The sequence below is a fragment of the Panicum hallii genome, chromosome 9, assembly GCF_002211085.1.
Source record: "Panicum hallii strain FIL2 chromosome 9, PHallii_v3.1, whole genome shotgun sequence".
NCBI lineage: Eukaryota > Viridiplantae > Streptophyta > Magnoliopsida > Poales > Poaceae > Panicum > Panicum hallii.
This window is the reverse complement of record NC_038050.1, coordinates 63,195,117-63,210,654: the sequence shown is the minus strand read 5'-3', so window position 1 is coordinate 63,210,654 and position 15,538 is coordinate 63,195,117. Positions and strand designations below refer to the sequence as shown.

The following is a 15,538-nucleotide window of genomic DNA, read 5'->3' as shown; positions in this document are numbered from 1 at the left end:
GATGAGACAAAGCCGAAGCCTCCAGAAGCGTGGATTTCGAGAGCGTACAGTAGGGGGAAACGGAAAACGAAGTCCCAGCTCCACCACTTCAGCCCACCAGACATACCCGTAGTCCTGTTTAGTTTGCACCCGTAAACGAAAAAAAAGCTGTAAACCTAAAATTTTCAAAAGAATCTTACTAATTTGAAGTACTAAATAAAATTTATTTACAAAACTTGTTATATGGATGGGCTGTAAATTGCGAGACGAATCTAACGAGCCTACTTAATCCATGATTTGCAACAGTGATGCTACAGTAACCATCCGCTAATTATTGCTTAATTATGGATTAATTAGCATCATTAGATTCGTCTCGCGATTTACAACCCATCCACGCAAAAAGTTTAGTAAATAGACTTTATTTAGTACTTCAAATTAGTAAGATTCCTTTGAATTTTTTTTTTACCTTTTACGTCTGCCGAACTAAACACAGCGCTTGATGTTCTGATGCGAGATCTCCTGTTCTCCGCGAACAGAGATGATTGCTCATCAGAGACCCCGGACAAGGCACCGCGTGGACAAGAGCTGTATTGAGTGCTAGCATGCTGCATGATTGGAGCTGGAACATGCCATGCTCCCCCTTAGTTTCTTGCACCACTCTGAAACTCTGCATACGGTATTACCTAAACCTGAAAACTCCAGGCCACGCCTTGTTCACAAACCTAAAGAAACGGGTTGTGGTGGTTGATGAATTAGCACCCTATCTAGTTGAACACAAGACTGGACCACCTTTATCTAGCTTGAAGGAAGCAAGAGAAACCACAAAAGTCCAAGCCCTACCTTGTTCACAAAGCTTTTGTCAAATTGCAAAGGATTAGCTTCGAATTACAGAAGCCATGGTCCTAAGATGAGGTCTATTGCCATCACCACCAGTTTCTTCCTCAGCTGTTCCTGACCCCAAAGGTCAAGGCAGAAACAAGCCACAAACTCGAATGTCAAAGCAATTATCTTCAAGCACCATACAAGGTCTGCCACAACATAAGGCATGATTGATTATTGAGCTTCGCGGAATACACCCAAATAAACAACCTGAGGCTGAGGGAGAAATGGAAGTGCAGGAACTCAGCCACATAATTTATAAAATGCGACCAAATATAGCATGCAGACGAATTCATTCGCACAACTACCATACAGGAGGCAGAAACTCCACAACACCACTCAGCTATTGCTAATACAAACTAGAGTAGCTAAACTACTGGAGGACAGGCAGGCGGGCAGGCTTCACATGTAAAAATCTTGGCCTGCGCTCTACTACCATGAGAGCTACAACCTGCACACATCAAGAACCATGGAACTGTACAGAATGGAAGGATCTGATCATCCTAAAGATGATCATGCATCTCATCTTCCTGATGAGACCAAGGACCTATCCTCGGACCCCAGCCTGACCAACGGCTTTGTTGCCGCAGGGAGCTTTGCAGGCTCGGGAGCAATGACCTCCGCAGCAGCATCTCCACTGGGGATCAGTTCTGGCTTCTTGGTGTAGGTGAACTGCAGGTCCTTGTTTCCGGCCAGTGCTAATAACTCTGATTCCTCCAGCCCCCTAGTTGGGCCAATGCTACATCTATCTGGTTTGTGCTTTGCAAGGGCATCCTTGAACTTCTTGATCTGCATAAGGTGACCACTCCCATCAGTATTCATCAAATGGTAACAACCACTGCCGAGCAGCAAGCTAAAGTAGAGCTAAAATTGCACAATGGCTAGGAAATTGATCACATGATCACCACCCTATTCAGTTGGGTTCAAGGGGGGTTGAAAAGGTTTTGCTTGTTAAATTTTGATGAAAGCATTACAACAAACTCAACATTGGAGTACAAAATTGAATTGGGCTCTAAACAAGTTTCTCGTCATTACCAGTACTCGTATTATGAAATATATGAAAATGAACAGCTGATCGGGTCAGGATCTTACAGTTGCGTTGGTACAACTGAAGCTGCAGAGCCGTCCCTGAGCTCCCCTGTAGAACCTGAAGAAAGGGAGGACATGGACATGGAGGCTGTAGCACATAGACTTGTGCTCCTCATAGTTCACTTGCAAGAACAGCACATCCGGGTTCTGCTCCGCAAACTGGCAAATCTGCACAAGGAGATAGATTAGTCAGAACTAAGAACGACCAATCTCGTCAACGGTTCTCGGATCAGATGAAGAGTATGTTCGACGGCAAATTCGATACCCTTTTTTCGGTCACACCTTTGGGTGAAGAGCACGGCAACCGCCGCACCCGGGGGAGAAGAAGTCCACGATTACGAGCCTGTCGCCGGCGTTGGTCAAGGAATCGACGAGGTCCTGGGCGGACTCGATCTCCCGCATGTTAGGCTGCAGCCCCTTCTCCCACCACCTCATGGATTTCCCAATCGCAAGGTTCATATTCATCTGCAGGAAAAGAAACCCAAAGCAGATCATATTAGGGTTCCAAGTCTTCATCGTTCCAGTTTATTTTTCTTTCCAAATCAAAGCTAAGAAACTCGACGGGAAATGGTCAAACGTACTAGAAGATAAGAGTATGACCTCGAAACCTCTAAAAGTAAACCTACGCAATTTTTTTTAGAAAAACAATTTTAGGAATGAACGAAAATAATCGCAAAATTAGGAGGAGAAAAACTAGTAAGAAACACACGAACTACGAAAAAAACAGAGAAAAAAGAGATTAAAAGGGAACGGTATGATAATCTATATTCACCTGCACCGGCGACGCGACGAGAGTCCGGGGCGCGGACCTGGATCTCCTGGGCCCGACCGCCAGCCTCCCGCCGAGGAACGCGGTCTTCCTCCAGGTCCCCCCGATGCGCACCGCCGACGGCGCCATCCGCGCCGCCACGGCGCCCCTCCGCCGGTCCAGTAGCCCCGGCGCGGCCCGGTTGCCGCTCGGCGACACCACGCTCCCCTTCGCGACCGCCTGCGCCGCCGCCGCCGCCATGGCCGAAACCGCGCTCGAGGAAAGGAGGAAGAGCTCGCGATGGAGAGAAACCACAGCGCTCGAGACTCGAGAGGGAGGAGGGAGATGGCAGCACGAGAGAAGAGAAGCGAATCGAAGATTGGAGAAGCGGCGAAGGAAAGTAGCGCCTTTTAAAAAGGAGGCCCACGGATAAAAGCAAGCCGGAGCGAGAAAAATCGCCGCGTCTTTTTTTTCTCTTTCGATTTAATCCTCCAGTCAATTATCTCTCCACCGATTCCTCGCAGCCGTCAGATGGACCCGCTAGGCTGCCCTCGGCCGCCACGTGGGCAGCAAGCTCTGGAATATTCTCCCCCGCTGGGCGCCTGGGCCTAAGAAATTCCGAAATGGATATATTCTTTGTTTGAAAAGGAAATGGATATATTCTGGATAAGAATAAGAAACGGTCGCCGGGGCCACATGTCACGCGGCGGGTGGGAGGAGGGCGCGTGTGGGCGAGCGAGCGTGGAGTGTAAAATCGGGGACTCGTGGCGGATGTATTTTTGGGTGAGGATGAGGTGGTGGGGTCCACGTTGCAGCGGGGTGGAGGCGGGTGGCCCACGACCGCCAGAGTTTGCAGGTGAGAGGTGACGCATATTTCTTCTTTTGTCCCTTTTTCATTTTCGAGGGCGTGACTCCTTATTTCCAGGCCAAAAAAGAAAAAACTTTGAATATATTCTGGATTTCCCGAAGGGGCCCACATGGACGCGACGGTGGGGGATCGGAGAGCGTGGGTGAGCGTGGCGTGGTGTGTGATCCGGGGACTCGTGGTAAGGATGAGGAGGTGGGACCCACGTTGCAGGGAGGTGAGGTGGGCCCACGACCGCCACCAGGTGGCGCATATTTTTTTCTCTCTCTCGTTTTTGTTTTGGAGTTCGAAGACTTGCTTGTCGGGTTGGTCAAACGTCGATCTCTGTTTAGAAGATAAGTCGTCCCACCAGTTGAATGTTAAAACTGTGCTTTGCTTAATTTAAACTTTCCGGATAACTTTTGCGTTTAACAGCAGGGATGTGCCTGTTTTAGATGGAAAATAGCGTCAGGTTGCCATCTAGTGGTTTACACTTCATATTTGTATTTCGAGTAAAATAGAAGCGGCGCTTCGTTTCGTTTCTAGCTGAAGATTATCGCGATGCCTTCTAAGTTTAGTGTCGTCACAGATAATGTAGCAAGCTAGCAGCTATCTTTAGCAAACCAATTGGATATGGATTGAGTTCCAGTGCTGACTAGCAGCTCCTATTCATAGCAGGCAGCTTCGGATAAACGGATCATGGGTGCGGTAAAGCCATTGGCTCTATTGATAGCAAACAAGGTTGTTGGAACTTGGAAGCATGGATGACGCGAGTCGGCTATATTTACGAGCTTTGACTGGCCCAGGAGGACAGCACTAGCAAGTTCAAACCACACATGCAATACCGTGCTTCAACTAACCGTGATCCGGCCCAATATATTTTGGGCCGCACTAATGCACAGAGCTAAATCTGAAATTAAAACTTCCAGTGTTCTTTTTTTTCACCGATATAGTAAATTTTCAGTGCCCGGCAAATTGTAATATACAAATACAATAGAGTAATTTTTCAATGGTCGGAGAACTGAATCTCCAGTGTTCTTCTTCACCAAACATCTAGCAAGCATAGTAAAGCAATTATCCATTACACTACGGGAGGAATCAATCAACCAATACCAACCAACAACAGATACCTACAGCCTCTGATTGACACTTTCCCGTTCGTACCAACTTCTGAAAACGGTCAAATTCAGGAGAGGAAAGTACAAACTGCCCTAGGAAGCTTTATTAGCAGCAGGATTTCTACCAAATTGTATGATCACTGGTTTTCCTTTGAACACATAGCCATGAGCTAGATTCTGCAAAGCCATACACGGGACACTTATTAGCACCCATGGTTTCCATGGACCCAATAACAAAGAATCATGGAAATGGCAAGACCAAAAAGAAAAATCATTGGGGGGAGAAGGACATGCGTTGTTTACAGATAAATAATGCCATTTACGTTTCTTTTAAATCATCCCCCATGTTTTGGTGTCTTAATGACCCTTCAAATGACTCCAGTCACTAGTCAAAACTTGACTTTGGAGCACTCAGGTTGCACCCAACTACTCAAGAACTGGATCAATTAGCTATCCATCTTACTGTGCAACAATCCAAACAAGTGTATCATGTCAGAATCAAATCACTAACCAGAGCTCGTTGAGCGAGTTCAACAGTAGGAAATGTCACAAAGGCTTGACCACGCATCCGTCCCTCCTGGAACATGATTGAAGCAAGGCATATTATATAATGAGGGACATACAACAACTTAGCCTTTTGTCCCAAGCAAGTTGGGGTAGGCTAGAGATGAAACCCACAGAAAATAAGAATAAGAAACACAAAAAGGGCACAAGCCAAAGGAAGAGTTAGGAGTTAAACAAAAAGTAACAAAAATCACGGTTCAGGTACGTTAATTGCTAGTCTCCAAGCGTTCCTATCCATAGCTAATTCCTTAGCGATATTCCACTCCTTAAGGTCTCTCTTAACCGTCTCGTCCCAAGTTAGTCTAGGTCTACCTCTACCTCTCTTAACATTATCGCCCCGCTTTAAAACTCCACTACGCACCGGCGCCTCGGGAGGCCTCCGTTGCACATGTCCAAACCATCTCAACCGATGTTGGATCAACTTCTCCTCGATAGGTGCCACCCCGACCCTATCTCGAATCTCTTCGTTCCGGACTCTATCCCTTCTTGTATGCCCGCAGAACCAACGCAGCATACGCATCTCTGCTACACTCAGTTGCTGGACATGTCGCCTTTTTGTAGGCCAACATTCGGCACCGTATAACATCGCCGGGCGAATCGCCGTCCTATAGAACTTACCTTTTAGCCTCTGTGGCACCTTCTTATCACAGAGGACGCCCGAAGCCTGCCGCCACTTCAACCAACCAGCTGAAATTCTATGCCTAACATCTTCATCAATGTCTCCATCTTTCTGAAGCATTGATCCTAGATACCGGAAAATATCCTTCTTGGCCACCACTTGACCCTCGAGGCTAACGTCCCCATCCTCATGCCTATTCGGGCTAAAGTCGCACATCATATACTCGGTCTTGGTCCTACTCAACCTGAACCCCCTCGACTCTAACGTGTGTCTCCACAGTTCTAACTTCATATTAACCCCTGCCCTACTCTCGTCAACTAGCACCACATCATCAGCAAAGAGCATACACCAAGGGATATCACCCTGTATGTCCCTTGTGACCTCATCCATCACCAAAGCAAATAGATAAGGGCTCAATGCTGACCCCTGATGTAGTCCTATTTTAATTGGAAAGTCACTGGTATCGCCATCACATGTTCGAACACAAGTCATCGCATCCTTGTACATATCCTTGATGAGGGTAATATACTTAGTTGGGATGTTGTGTTTTACCAAGGCCCACCACATGACGTCTCTCGGTACTTTGTCATACGCCTTCTCTAAATCAATAAAGATCATGTGTAAGTCCTTCTTCTCCTCTCTATATCTCTCCATCAACTGTCGTACTAAGAAAATCGCCTCCATGGTCGACCTCCCAGGCATGAACCCAAACTGATTTTGGGTCACCCTTGTCAATCTTCTTAGACGGTGCTCGATAACCCTCTCCCAAAGCTTCATCGTATGGCTCATCAGCTTAATCCCCCAGTAGTTAGTACAACTTTGAACATCTCCCTTGTTCTTGAAGATCGGTACTAATATACTTCTCCTCCATTCCTCCGGCATCTTGTTTGACCGGAAAATTAGGTTAAAAAGCTTAGTTAACCATACTACCGCCCTCTCGTCCAGACATCTCCACAACTCAATGGGGATGCCATCGGGACCCATTGCTTTACCTCCCTTCATCCTCTTCAGAGCCTCCCCGATCTCTGCCTTCTGAATCCTCCTCACAAAGCGTCTGTTGGTATCATCAAATGAGTCGTCCAACTCGAAGGTAGGACCCTCATTTTCCCCATTAAACAAATTGTCGAAGTATTCTCGCCATCTGTCGTTGATCTCCTCATCCTTCACCAGAAGTCGATCTGTCCCATCCTTGATGCATTTGATCTGGTTTATGTCCCTTGTCTTTCTCTCGCGAGACCTAGCTATCCTATAAATGTCCTTCTCTCCTTCCTTCGTACCTAGCCGTTGATAAAGGTTATCAAAAGACTGACCTTTCGCTACCCTTACAGCTCGCTTTGCAGACCTCTTCGCTAATCTATAGCCCTCGATGTTGGTCGCGCTCTTGTTGAGGTGAAGGCGTTTGAAACACTCCTTCTTCTCTCTAATAGCCCTTTGCACCTCGTCATTCCACCACCAGGTCTCTTTCACTTCTTGCTTGCCTCCCCTACTCACACCAAACACTTCTGAGACCACCTTCCGAACACATGTCGCCATCTTTAGCCACATATCATCTACATCTGCTCCTTCTTCCCAAGGCCCCTCGCCTAGCATCCTCTCCTTAAACGTCTGTGCCTCTTCCCCTCTAAGCTTCCACCACTTCGTTCTCGCAATCTTGGCACGTTTGTCCCGGTGGGCACGTACCCGAAAACGAAAATCCGCCACCACAAGCTTGTGTTGGGGGACAACACACTCCCCAGGTATCACCTTACAATCTAAGCAGGCACGTCTATCCTCTCTCCTAGCAAGGATAAAATCGATTTGGCTCGAGTTTTGTCCACTATGGAAGGTCACTAGATGGGACTCTCTCTTTCTAAAGAGGGTATTCACTAACAGCAAGTCGTAGGCCAACACAAAATTCAAAACATCCTCCCCCCTCATTCCTACTACCATACCCGAAACCCCCGTGTACTCGCTCATATCCTACATTAGTCGCACCCACATGACCATTGAGGTCTCCTCCTATGAAGAGCTTCTCGCTGATAGGCACGGTACTAACCATGCTATCGAGATCTTCCCAGAACTGACTCTTGGAGCTCTCACTAAGACCTACCTGAGGAGCATAGGCACTGATCACATTCAGAACCAAATCTCCAATGACCAACCGCACTAGGATAATCCGGTCGCCTTGCCTCCTAACATCTACAACTCCATCCTTAAGGCTCTTATCGATCAAGATGCCTACACCATTCCTACTCGAAGTTGTCCCCGTGTACCAAAGCTTGAAGCCAGAACCCTCCACCTCCTTCGCCTTCTGGCCCTTCCATTTAGTCTCCTGCACGCATAGAATATTTATACGTCTCCTAATTGCTACATCGACTAGTTCTCTTAACTTACCTGTTAGAGACGCTACGTTCCAACTACCTAGACGAATCCTAGTTGGCTCGGCTAGCTTCCTTACCCTTCGCACCCGTCGAGAGAAATGCGAAGACCCTTGCTCATTTTTCACTACACCCGGGCGCAGATGTAGCGCGCCACAGAGGCTGCGACGACCCGACCCTTGCTCACTTATCATCGTACCCGGATCACGATACGACGCGTCCCAGAGGGGATGACGACCCGGCCCTTGCCCATTTAACACCACACCCGGGTTCCGATGTAGCGCGTCGCTAAGAGGGTTACGCCCCAACGAATTTCTTATGGGTTTCATTTCCATTAGAGTGGCTGATTTTTTACGCTGGTTCGCCAAACCTAACACAACCCTCCACATTTTCTCATCGCGGGCTTGGGACCGGCAACATATAATGAGGGACATACTGCCAATAAAAACAAAATTTTACAGTCTCAAATGACAGACGTTTTTCACATAATTTTCACCATGAGTAGTTCATAGATTTTTGCAAATTAATTCCTTTCTGAATAATGATAAGGGCACGAGTGAATGGTATGTAAACCTGTACCTGCATTAACTTGATACTCAGACCCGATCTTGCACTGTCCATACTTTCGAAAAGAGACCCTGGAGAGATAAGTTAGAAACATAAATTGCAAACAACACTGTAGATAAAAAATGTTTGGGCAACCTGGCACGACCTAGAATCTTAAGCACAGCCTCATTAATTCCTAGGTAGCATATCGTTGATCTGTCCTGTTACCTCATAACACGTCTCTATCCCCCCTGAGCAGTACATAGATACATGCAACCATGCATCTGTACTAATGATGCTGAGATAACCATAGTTAGATTTAAGGTATGACTATCGTTGGACAAGATTGCTTTGGTTCCTATTGGGCCTGAGTTGCAAAATAGTTGGATCACATTTCAACCTAGCAATTAACAATTACAGGACGAAGTTAACCTTGTAATGGTAACTCTATGATTCCTAAACGTTTTCTTTTAAGACAAATACTGAAGCAAGGATGTGAAAAGAGTAAGTCTAACAGCCTTACCAAAGACATAGAAGAAGTCATCATGAGTGACATCCTTTGCCAAGTTCTTAATGTACAAAACAGCAGCAGGATTTCCTGGAGTGTAATTCTGTAAAAGGAAAACATAATATTTGGAGTAAATTCACTTATCAGTAAAGAGCCTATGACCTGAAGAAATATCAATGATGCTTTTCAAATTCACCATTCTTCAAAATTTTAGGTACTACCATATCATCACATCAAGATGAAGATGAAGAAAAACTCAAAAACTGATAATAATGTATGTGCATACTAATAACTTGGAAACTACACTACAACATCACTAGTTCAGGAAATATTACATTGTTAGGACTGCCTATTAAATCTCTGTGCAAATGACATGATAGTACATTAACAATTTGTACCTTGAACATAGGAAGGGACAAAATCTCCTCTGGTGGTAATTTATCTTTCTCTATTTCCTGGGGTGTGACAAAATGTTTCTCTTCAAGCTGTTCATTTGTTGAATCCATTTCCTTGTCAGCTGTACTTTGTACTGGTGGTTCCTTCTGCGTAGTCTTAGGGGCAATTTTTATCTGAAGAGAACCATTACATTAGGAAAAGACAAGGCACTCAAATTTTCAACCCATGAGTACACAGATAAAGAGTAGTTAACCTGGAGTACTGGGTTTTTCTTTTTGATCACTTGAAGCTCAGTAGAAACCAATGCAGCAGGTTTTACCCCAACAGCTTCATGAGCAACACTTTTATCAACTGCAGGACCAACAATAACTTCATGCTTTGCACGCTTGCTTTTCCGTTTATCAACATCGTCCTGCAATAAACAAAGTGTTCATGAATGATTTGAAAAGGATTTTACAAGGTGGAACTAGAAACACAGAAGTAGCAAGTACATCAGATGATTCCAACTCAGACTCATCACTAGACAAATCAGCTGAACGAGCTTCCTCAGGTTGCGGTGGTGGTGGAGGATGAGGGGGAGCAGGCACTTGTGATGGTAGCGGTGGCGTAGGCAATGCCATCCGAAATGGAGCTGGAAGGTTCATCTTGTTCATTAAGTGCAACACCTGTCACAAGAAAATGCATCTATTCATGCTGAATGAAAATATAGGCCAAGAACCATGCCTTGCAAGTTGTAAAAGTGAGTGCATGGGGTGGAAATCCTAATAAACCTGTGTGTAGAATCGAGGGACGGCAATGAGGGCATTGACAATATTTGTCAATATGTTTCCATCTGGTGGTGGATATGCATACCTAAAAAGATGCAGAGCACATGGATCAAGCTCGAGCAAGTGAGGTGGTTTAGGATTGCCAAAAGTGTATAGCAGAAAGTACTTCAGCAAAGAACAAGAGGTGTTCAATTCCAAAACTGTGCAACATTGTGGATCTATAGTCAGCAAACTGCATCAACTAAGTCAACAAACAATAACTTGGGATATACATACTTTGCATCGACAGCTGAAAGGCCAGCAGCAGAGGAATTTTTTTGAAAAGTAAATCCAACTATTTCACAATGTGACAGACAACTCAATTCATAATCCCAATAATTCAACTATCCAAGCATCATGTTGTGAAAAAGGAGAGACAAATTCACAGTTAGTGAAAATATTTCTGTGTATGAATATGCAGGCAAACTTGGCCATTGATTATAGATGTCTCAATTCTAAATACCAGACAGCAGGTCAATTGTAAACAGAAATCAGTATTTGAAGGGAACAATCATATAAAATTTACAGGACAGAGTATATTCATGAGATTTAAGAAACGGCTAGGCACCTTGACATTAACATCAAGAGATAGTGTAACATAATGAAGCTGTGAACTGATAACATACTCAAGATGCGGAGGAAATGGATAGTCCACACCAAGCTTTGGAGCAATTGGTTCAGCAGTCGATGTAGGATTCTTCTGATTTTGGGAACCAGCACTTGGTACCTGGGACACCCCATGCACTAATTGGTCCTGAGGCTTCACATGTGCATTATTTGCATTTGGCTGATTTGCTCTCTCAACTATTAACACTTTCCCAAGGAACCTCAACCTGCAAAGCCATCCCTTAGTGAACAAGGCAACCCATGACATATCAGTTCAAGATGAACACAATGGGGCACTAGTTTACAATGTTGATGAAACAAACCTGTTCAATAACGAATGTGCATGATTGGCCGCGGCCTCATCCCTAAAATCTACAAATGCACAATTCCTCAGCCTGCAACAGACCAACAGAATGGTTTAGCAACCAAACAAACACAGGAGGCAGCCTGGCGTCCAAATTTGACCAATAACTACTCTGCTGAAGAAATATGGCAGAGATACTGAACCTACGGCACGATAGTCCATTGCAGCACCACATAATCAGTTATATTAGCTAGAACCACACGCTACTGCAACTAATTAAGCATGCGGAACAAACGAAGCAGAGCACCATTAAGCAAGTGACAGGGAGGAGGCAAGTACTTTCCACCGGCACAGGGGCGGACGGACGTGGCCCCGTAGTGGGAGAAGAGGCGGGAGAGCATCTCCTGCGTGATCGCCTCCGGGAGGTGCCGCACCAGCAGCGTCGCCGCCCCCGCCGGAGCGGGCCCCGGCTGCTGCTGGTGCTGGTGGTGCTGCTGGAGAGGCGGCGGAGTCGCGGGGTAGGGTGCTGTTGGGGCTGGAGGCAGCGCGTGCGTCGCCGGGAAGGACGCCATCGGAGCCGGCGGCGGCGGCCTCAAACAGGTCTGGAAGGAGTAGGGTTTTACCGGGGCGGCGGGTGGGTCAGGGCCGCTTCAGTCGAGGCTCAAGCGCCGGGTCCGGCGGAAGGAGCGTGGGAGCTCCTTCTAGAGGTGGGGTTGGGACAGGTGGGTGGCGCCGCGCCGGTAGCGGTGGCTCGCCGGATGGCCGGGCGGGAAGGCAAGGCGGCGAGGCGTCGTGTTCAGGCCGGACCGGAGGACGGAGGAGGGGTCTCAAGTGTTGGCTGTGGGCCGGAAGGCTCCAGAGATGGTGCTCCTGTTGGAAGCCCATATTGTGCAGATCTGCAGGACTTTTCACATGGGCTGGGAAGATGGGCTGCAATGGCCTCGGACGCGTCGTGGGGGCCTTTTTACATTAGGCCTGTGAATGACGGTCGGATTGATTTTGTCGCCCTGGTCCGTGTCACCGTGTGCACGTGCGATATGATCCTAAAGAAGTTCCTAAATTCAAAAAAATGTTTAGCAGGGTGACGTGTGATTTCAAAAAATATTTGTTTAGCAGGGATGTCCGGAGATCCACGTTGTTGACGCGGAGTTTGGAGCCGCTGCGTGCATGGCAGCGGGCAATGTCCAAGAGGGCGACTTCCGATTCACCGCCGATTTAGGCTGGACGGTCGAACCCCATTAAAAGTTCGTCGTTGTCAACGTCCGGATCTGGAAGGCCGGTTCGTCGTTGTCAACTCCACGCCGGTGGCTACGCAGTCAGCATGCACAACGCGTCGCGTTTCCATCATCCGTACGGCAAACCGCGTGCGCGCGCCCCCGCGTCGTCCTGTACGTACGAGACCTGATTGATTCGACCGGACGAGTGGAAAGGAATTAGGCCAGGCCAAACCAAACCAAATGGAAGCGTCGAACTTAAGAAACGCTCTCGTTTTCTCTAGACATTACGCGGCGGCGGCGATCAACTAAAGCGCGCTCGCTAATAAATAGGCGTGTGGAATACACGACCGGGGCGATTCATCAAGTGATGAGCAGCAGATCGGCAGTGCCTCCATTTTTGACAAACCGCATGGTGGCGGGGGGTCGGGTGTTCAGTTGAAGCCCAGCGGCCCTGGCTACACGGCGGAACGCATGCCCGTCTCCGTCTCCATCCTCTCCATCAAGGCCGGCGTTGCGCGGCACGTGTCGCCGTCGCCGCTTCAGAACGAGCCCCCCAAGCTGGCGCGTCATGCCCCCTGCCTCCGCGTTGCGACCACTAAGCCCTACGGTGACCGGCCGCCGTGCCGGGACGCGCAAACGCCATGCATGCCTCGTACTGCACCTGCACGACACGAACGATGGTGGGTCGGCGTCTCTAGAACCGCCCGTTCGTTTTGCGTTCTCCACTTCAGACCGCTTGACGACGACATGCATGCTCCGGCGCTGGTACTTGGAAGCAGGCTTTGAACCGTGTCAAGAGCAGTGTGCCAGCTTTCTTTCTTCCAGCTAGCTAGATTTTATCCTTAGGTGCTCATCTGAGAATTGTCCTCTCGACCAACGGAACCAAGCTGACCGCGCGCGAGGATAAATTAAACCAGACTGAGCGCCCGGCCCATTTCGGGGAAGCCATCGCGCGCAGAGAAAGACAAGCCGTCGTCGCTCATCAACGGCGCGGCAAATGAGCAGCTCTTGAGTTTGAGTGCATGCCACGAACACCACCTCAATTTTATCCGCGGCCACAGCCATGCACGATCGCCGGCACTACTACGCGCTTAAACTAATCGAACGTTAATCTCCCACTCTTCTTCCCTCTTGATGTATTTTAAAATACAACGAACTTTCTGGAGCGGAAACATGCATGTCACGCCGGATATCATAAAAAATATCTTCTCGCGCCCAAACCCGCACGCTTTTTAGCTCGTCGCGCGGATTTCCCCCGTTTGAAAAAAATATCTTAGCCCTTGCTTCCGAAACTCTCGAAACACGAGAGTCCCAGACCGACGCGCGATTACACACGTGTTCTAATGGCCGCCATCCCGCTCGACGGGGCTACTGTTGGCCACGAGGCCAGCGAGAGAGGATGATGCCAAGGACGGACGGGGACGTCGCCGTCGGGGTTCCCAGGCGGCGCACTCAACGGAGCAACACCTGGCAAGCTCCGCGACGCAACCAGCCGCACCACACGCCCGGTCGCCGGGCTTCTTGGACGAGACGAAGAAAAAGGGCGAGACGGGATCAAACCCGCGAGCGAGGGGTTAGAGAAGACCGGACAGACAGCCGGACAGCCGGTCCGGCGTTGCGTCATGACTGACAGCTCCGATCCGAAGGGAGGAGTCGGCCGCCGGAATAGCTCGAGAGGGCGAAACTGGCTGCTCGCGACATGTCACAGCTACAGTTACCGGCCGGGGCCGAGATCACGGGGCGCGCCCAGGCGCAGTGGCAGTGGCCAAGCGGCAAACATCCTCCGGATGTTGCCAAATGCTTCTCCCCCTGATCGTTTTCGCGCACATTTATGGCGTTCCAGGTCTAGCAAACTCTCGCGAGATGTTCGTCGCGAGGCTGCGGTGCCGAAACGTGTCCGTCTGTCCGAGGTCTACTGTGGCCGCGAGCCGTACGAAGCATGAACAGGTTGACACACGTACAACGTGCAGTTGGCACCGATCACGACTGCTGGCTGGTACGGTTTTTTTCCAAGCGTGCAGTTGAGACGCAGGTAGACGGAAAGATTGAGATTTTGTAGCTGCAGGTGCAGCTAGGTTAGCTGATAGTACTAGCCCCAACACGCTCGCGGACGGACACAGCATCAACCGCTGTCATGACGCTTCGCTCGGTGCAGTTGCACAAGTTGATGATGGGCATGTCACGAGCGGAGAACCTAAAGCTACCAGCATACCAAGACCTCGCCCCCCATCTGTTTAATGTTTATGGTGCAGGCTGCAGCACGAGTAATAAGTGAATCACTTGACTGAAGATCTGCTCACTTGCAACTGACGGGGACAGGGGCGTACCAACCACAGGGAAAAAAAGTGGGGCGCGGCGATCTGGCTAGTAGAGCGAGAGGAGGGTAGGTTTGGGTTGGGACTTTGGAAGCCTCCGGTCACCAAACCTTATCTGCTCCGGCCCGGCACCCCGCCGGCGCGTCACGCTACAGTACAAGGCCGGCACTCACGCTAGACTTCTTCGTACGATCGCAATAGCATACATGGCTGCCGCCCGGTACACGACGCCGGAGCTTGAGCCGGCGGTGCTGCGACCACTTTTTAGGATAGGGTTATGGTACGGGCTCGGAGGCTCGGACCACGTGGTTGTTCGGGTTCGTTTTGTCCACTCCTCTCTCTTTTTTTTCGTTTGGTTGCACGCGCGCTTTAACGCCACGGCTGGCCAATGGAATTGTGCCTCGGAAGGTCAGAAAAGGTGATTCGGTTCGGAGCCAATGCGCCATGTGAACAATGCGCCGGCGTCGGCGTGCGTGCCACGGCGGCGAAGCCTTGCGGATCGGAGCTGGTTGCGGAGTTTCGGACTGTTTGGCGACGATTTGAAGCCACGGAGTAGCAGCTCGAAGTGGCAAGTGCGTGACGCTCTGATCTGTCCATGGAGACAGGGAGTTTGGCGTCAGGCTGGCACCTTTTCAACAACTGA

The 15,538-nt window shown here is 48.8% G+C and overlaps 2 protein-coding genes across 2 annotated transcripts; both read right to left on the bottom strand.

The window, feature by feature from the left end:
- Positions 1 to 1,092: 1,092 nt before the first annotated feature.
- On the bottom strand, positions 1,093 to 3,088 carry LOC112876781 (thioredoxin-like 1-2, chloroplastic). Its single transcript, XM_025940957.1, is given in 5 exon segments — positions 1,093 to 1,401; positions 1,403 to 1,647; positions 1,951 to 2,115; positions 2,230 to 2,412; positions 2,720 to 3,088. Coding segments are annotated over 5 exon segments (870 nt in total). The 5' UTR covers positions 2,957 to 3,088; the 3' UTR covers positions 1,093 to 1,361.
- A 1,367-nt stretch (positions 3,089 to 4,455) lies between these two features.
- On the bottom strand, positions 4,456 to 12,204 carry LOC112873072 (U11/U12 small nuclear ribonucleoprotein 65 kDa protein). Its single transcript, XM_025936101.1, has 11 exons — positions 11,703 to 12,204; positions 11,383 to 11,454; positions 11,080 to 11,286; positions 10,418 to 10,499; positions 10,139 to 10,312; positions 9,901 to 10,059; positions 9,650 to 9,820; positions 9,267 to 9,354; positions 8,777 to 8,835; positions 5,169 to 5,234; positions 4,456 to 4,834 (listed from the first exon to the last, which is right to left on the bottom strand). Exons 1-11 carry the CDS (start codon positions 11,933 to 11,935, stop codon positions 4,751 to 4,753), a joined length of 1,395 nt encoding a protein of 464 aa, XP_025791886.1. The 5' UTR covers positions 11,936 to 12,204; the 3' UTR covers positions 4,456 to 4,750.
- Positions 12,205 to 15,538: the final 3,334 nt, after the last annotated feature.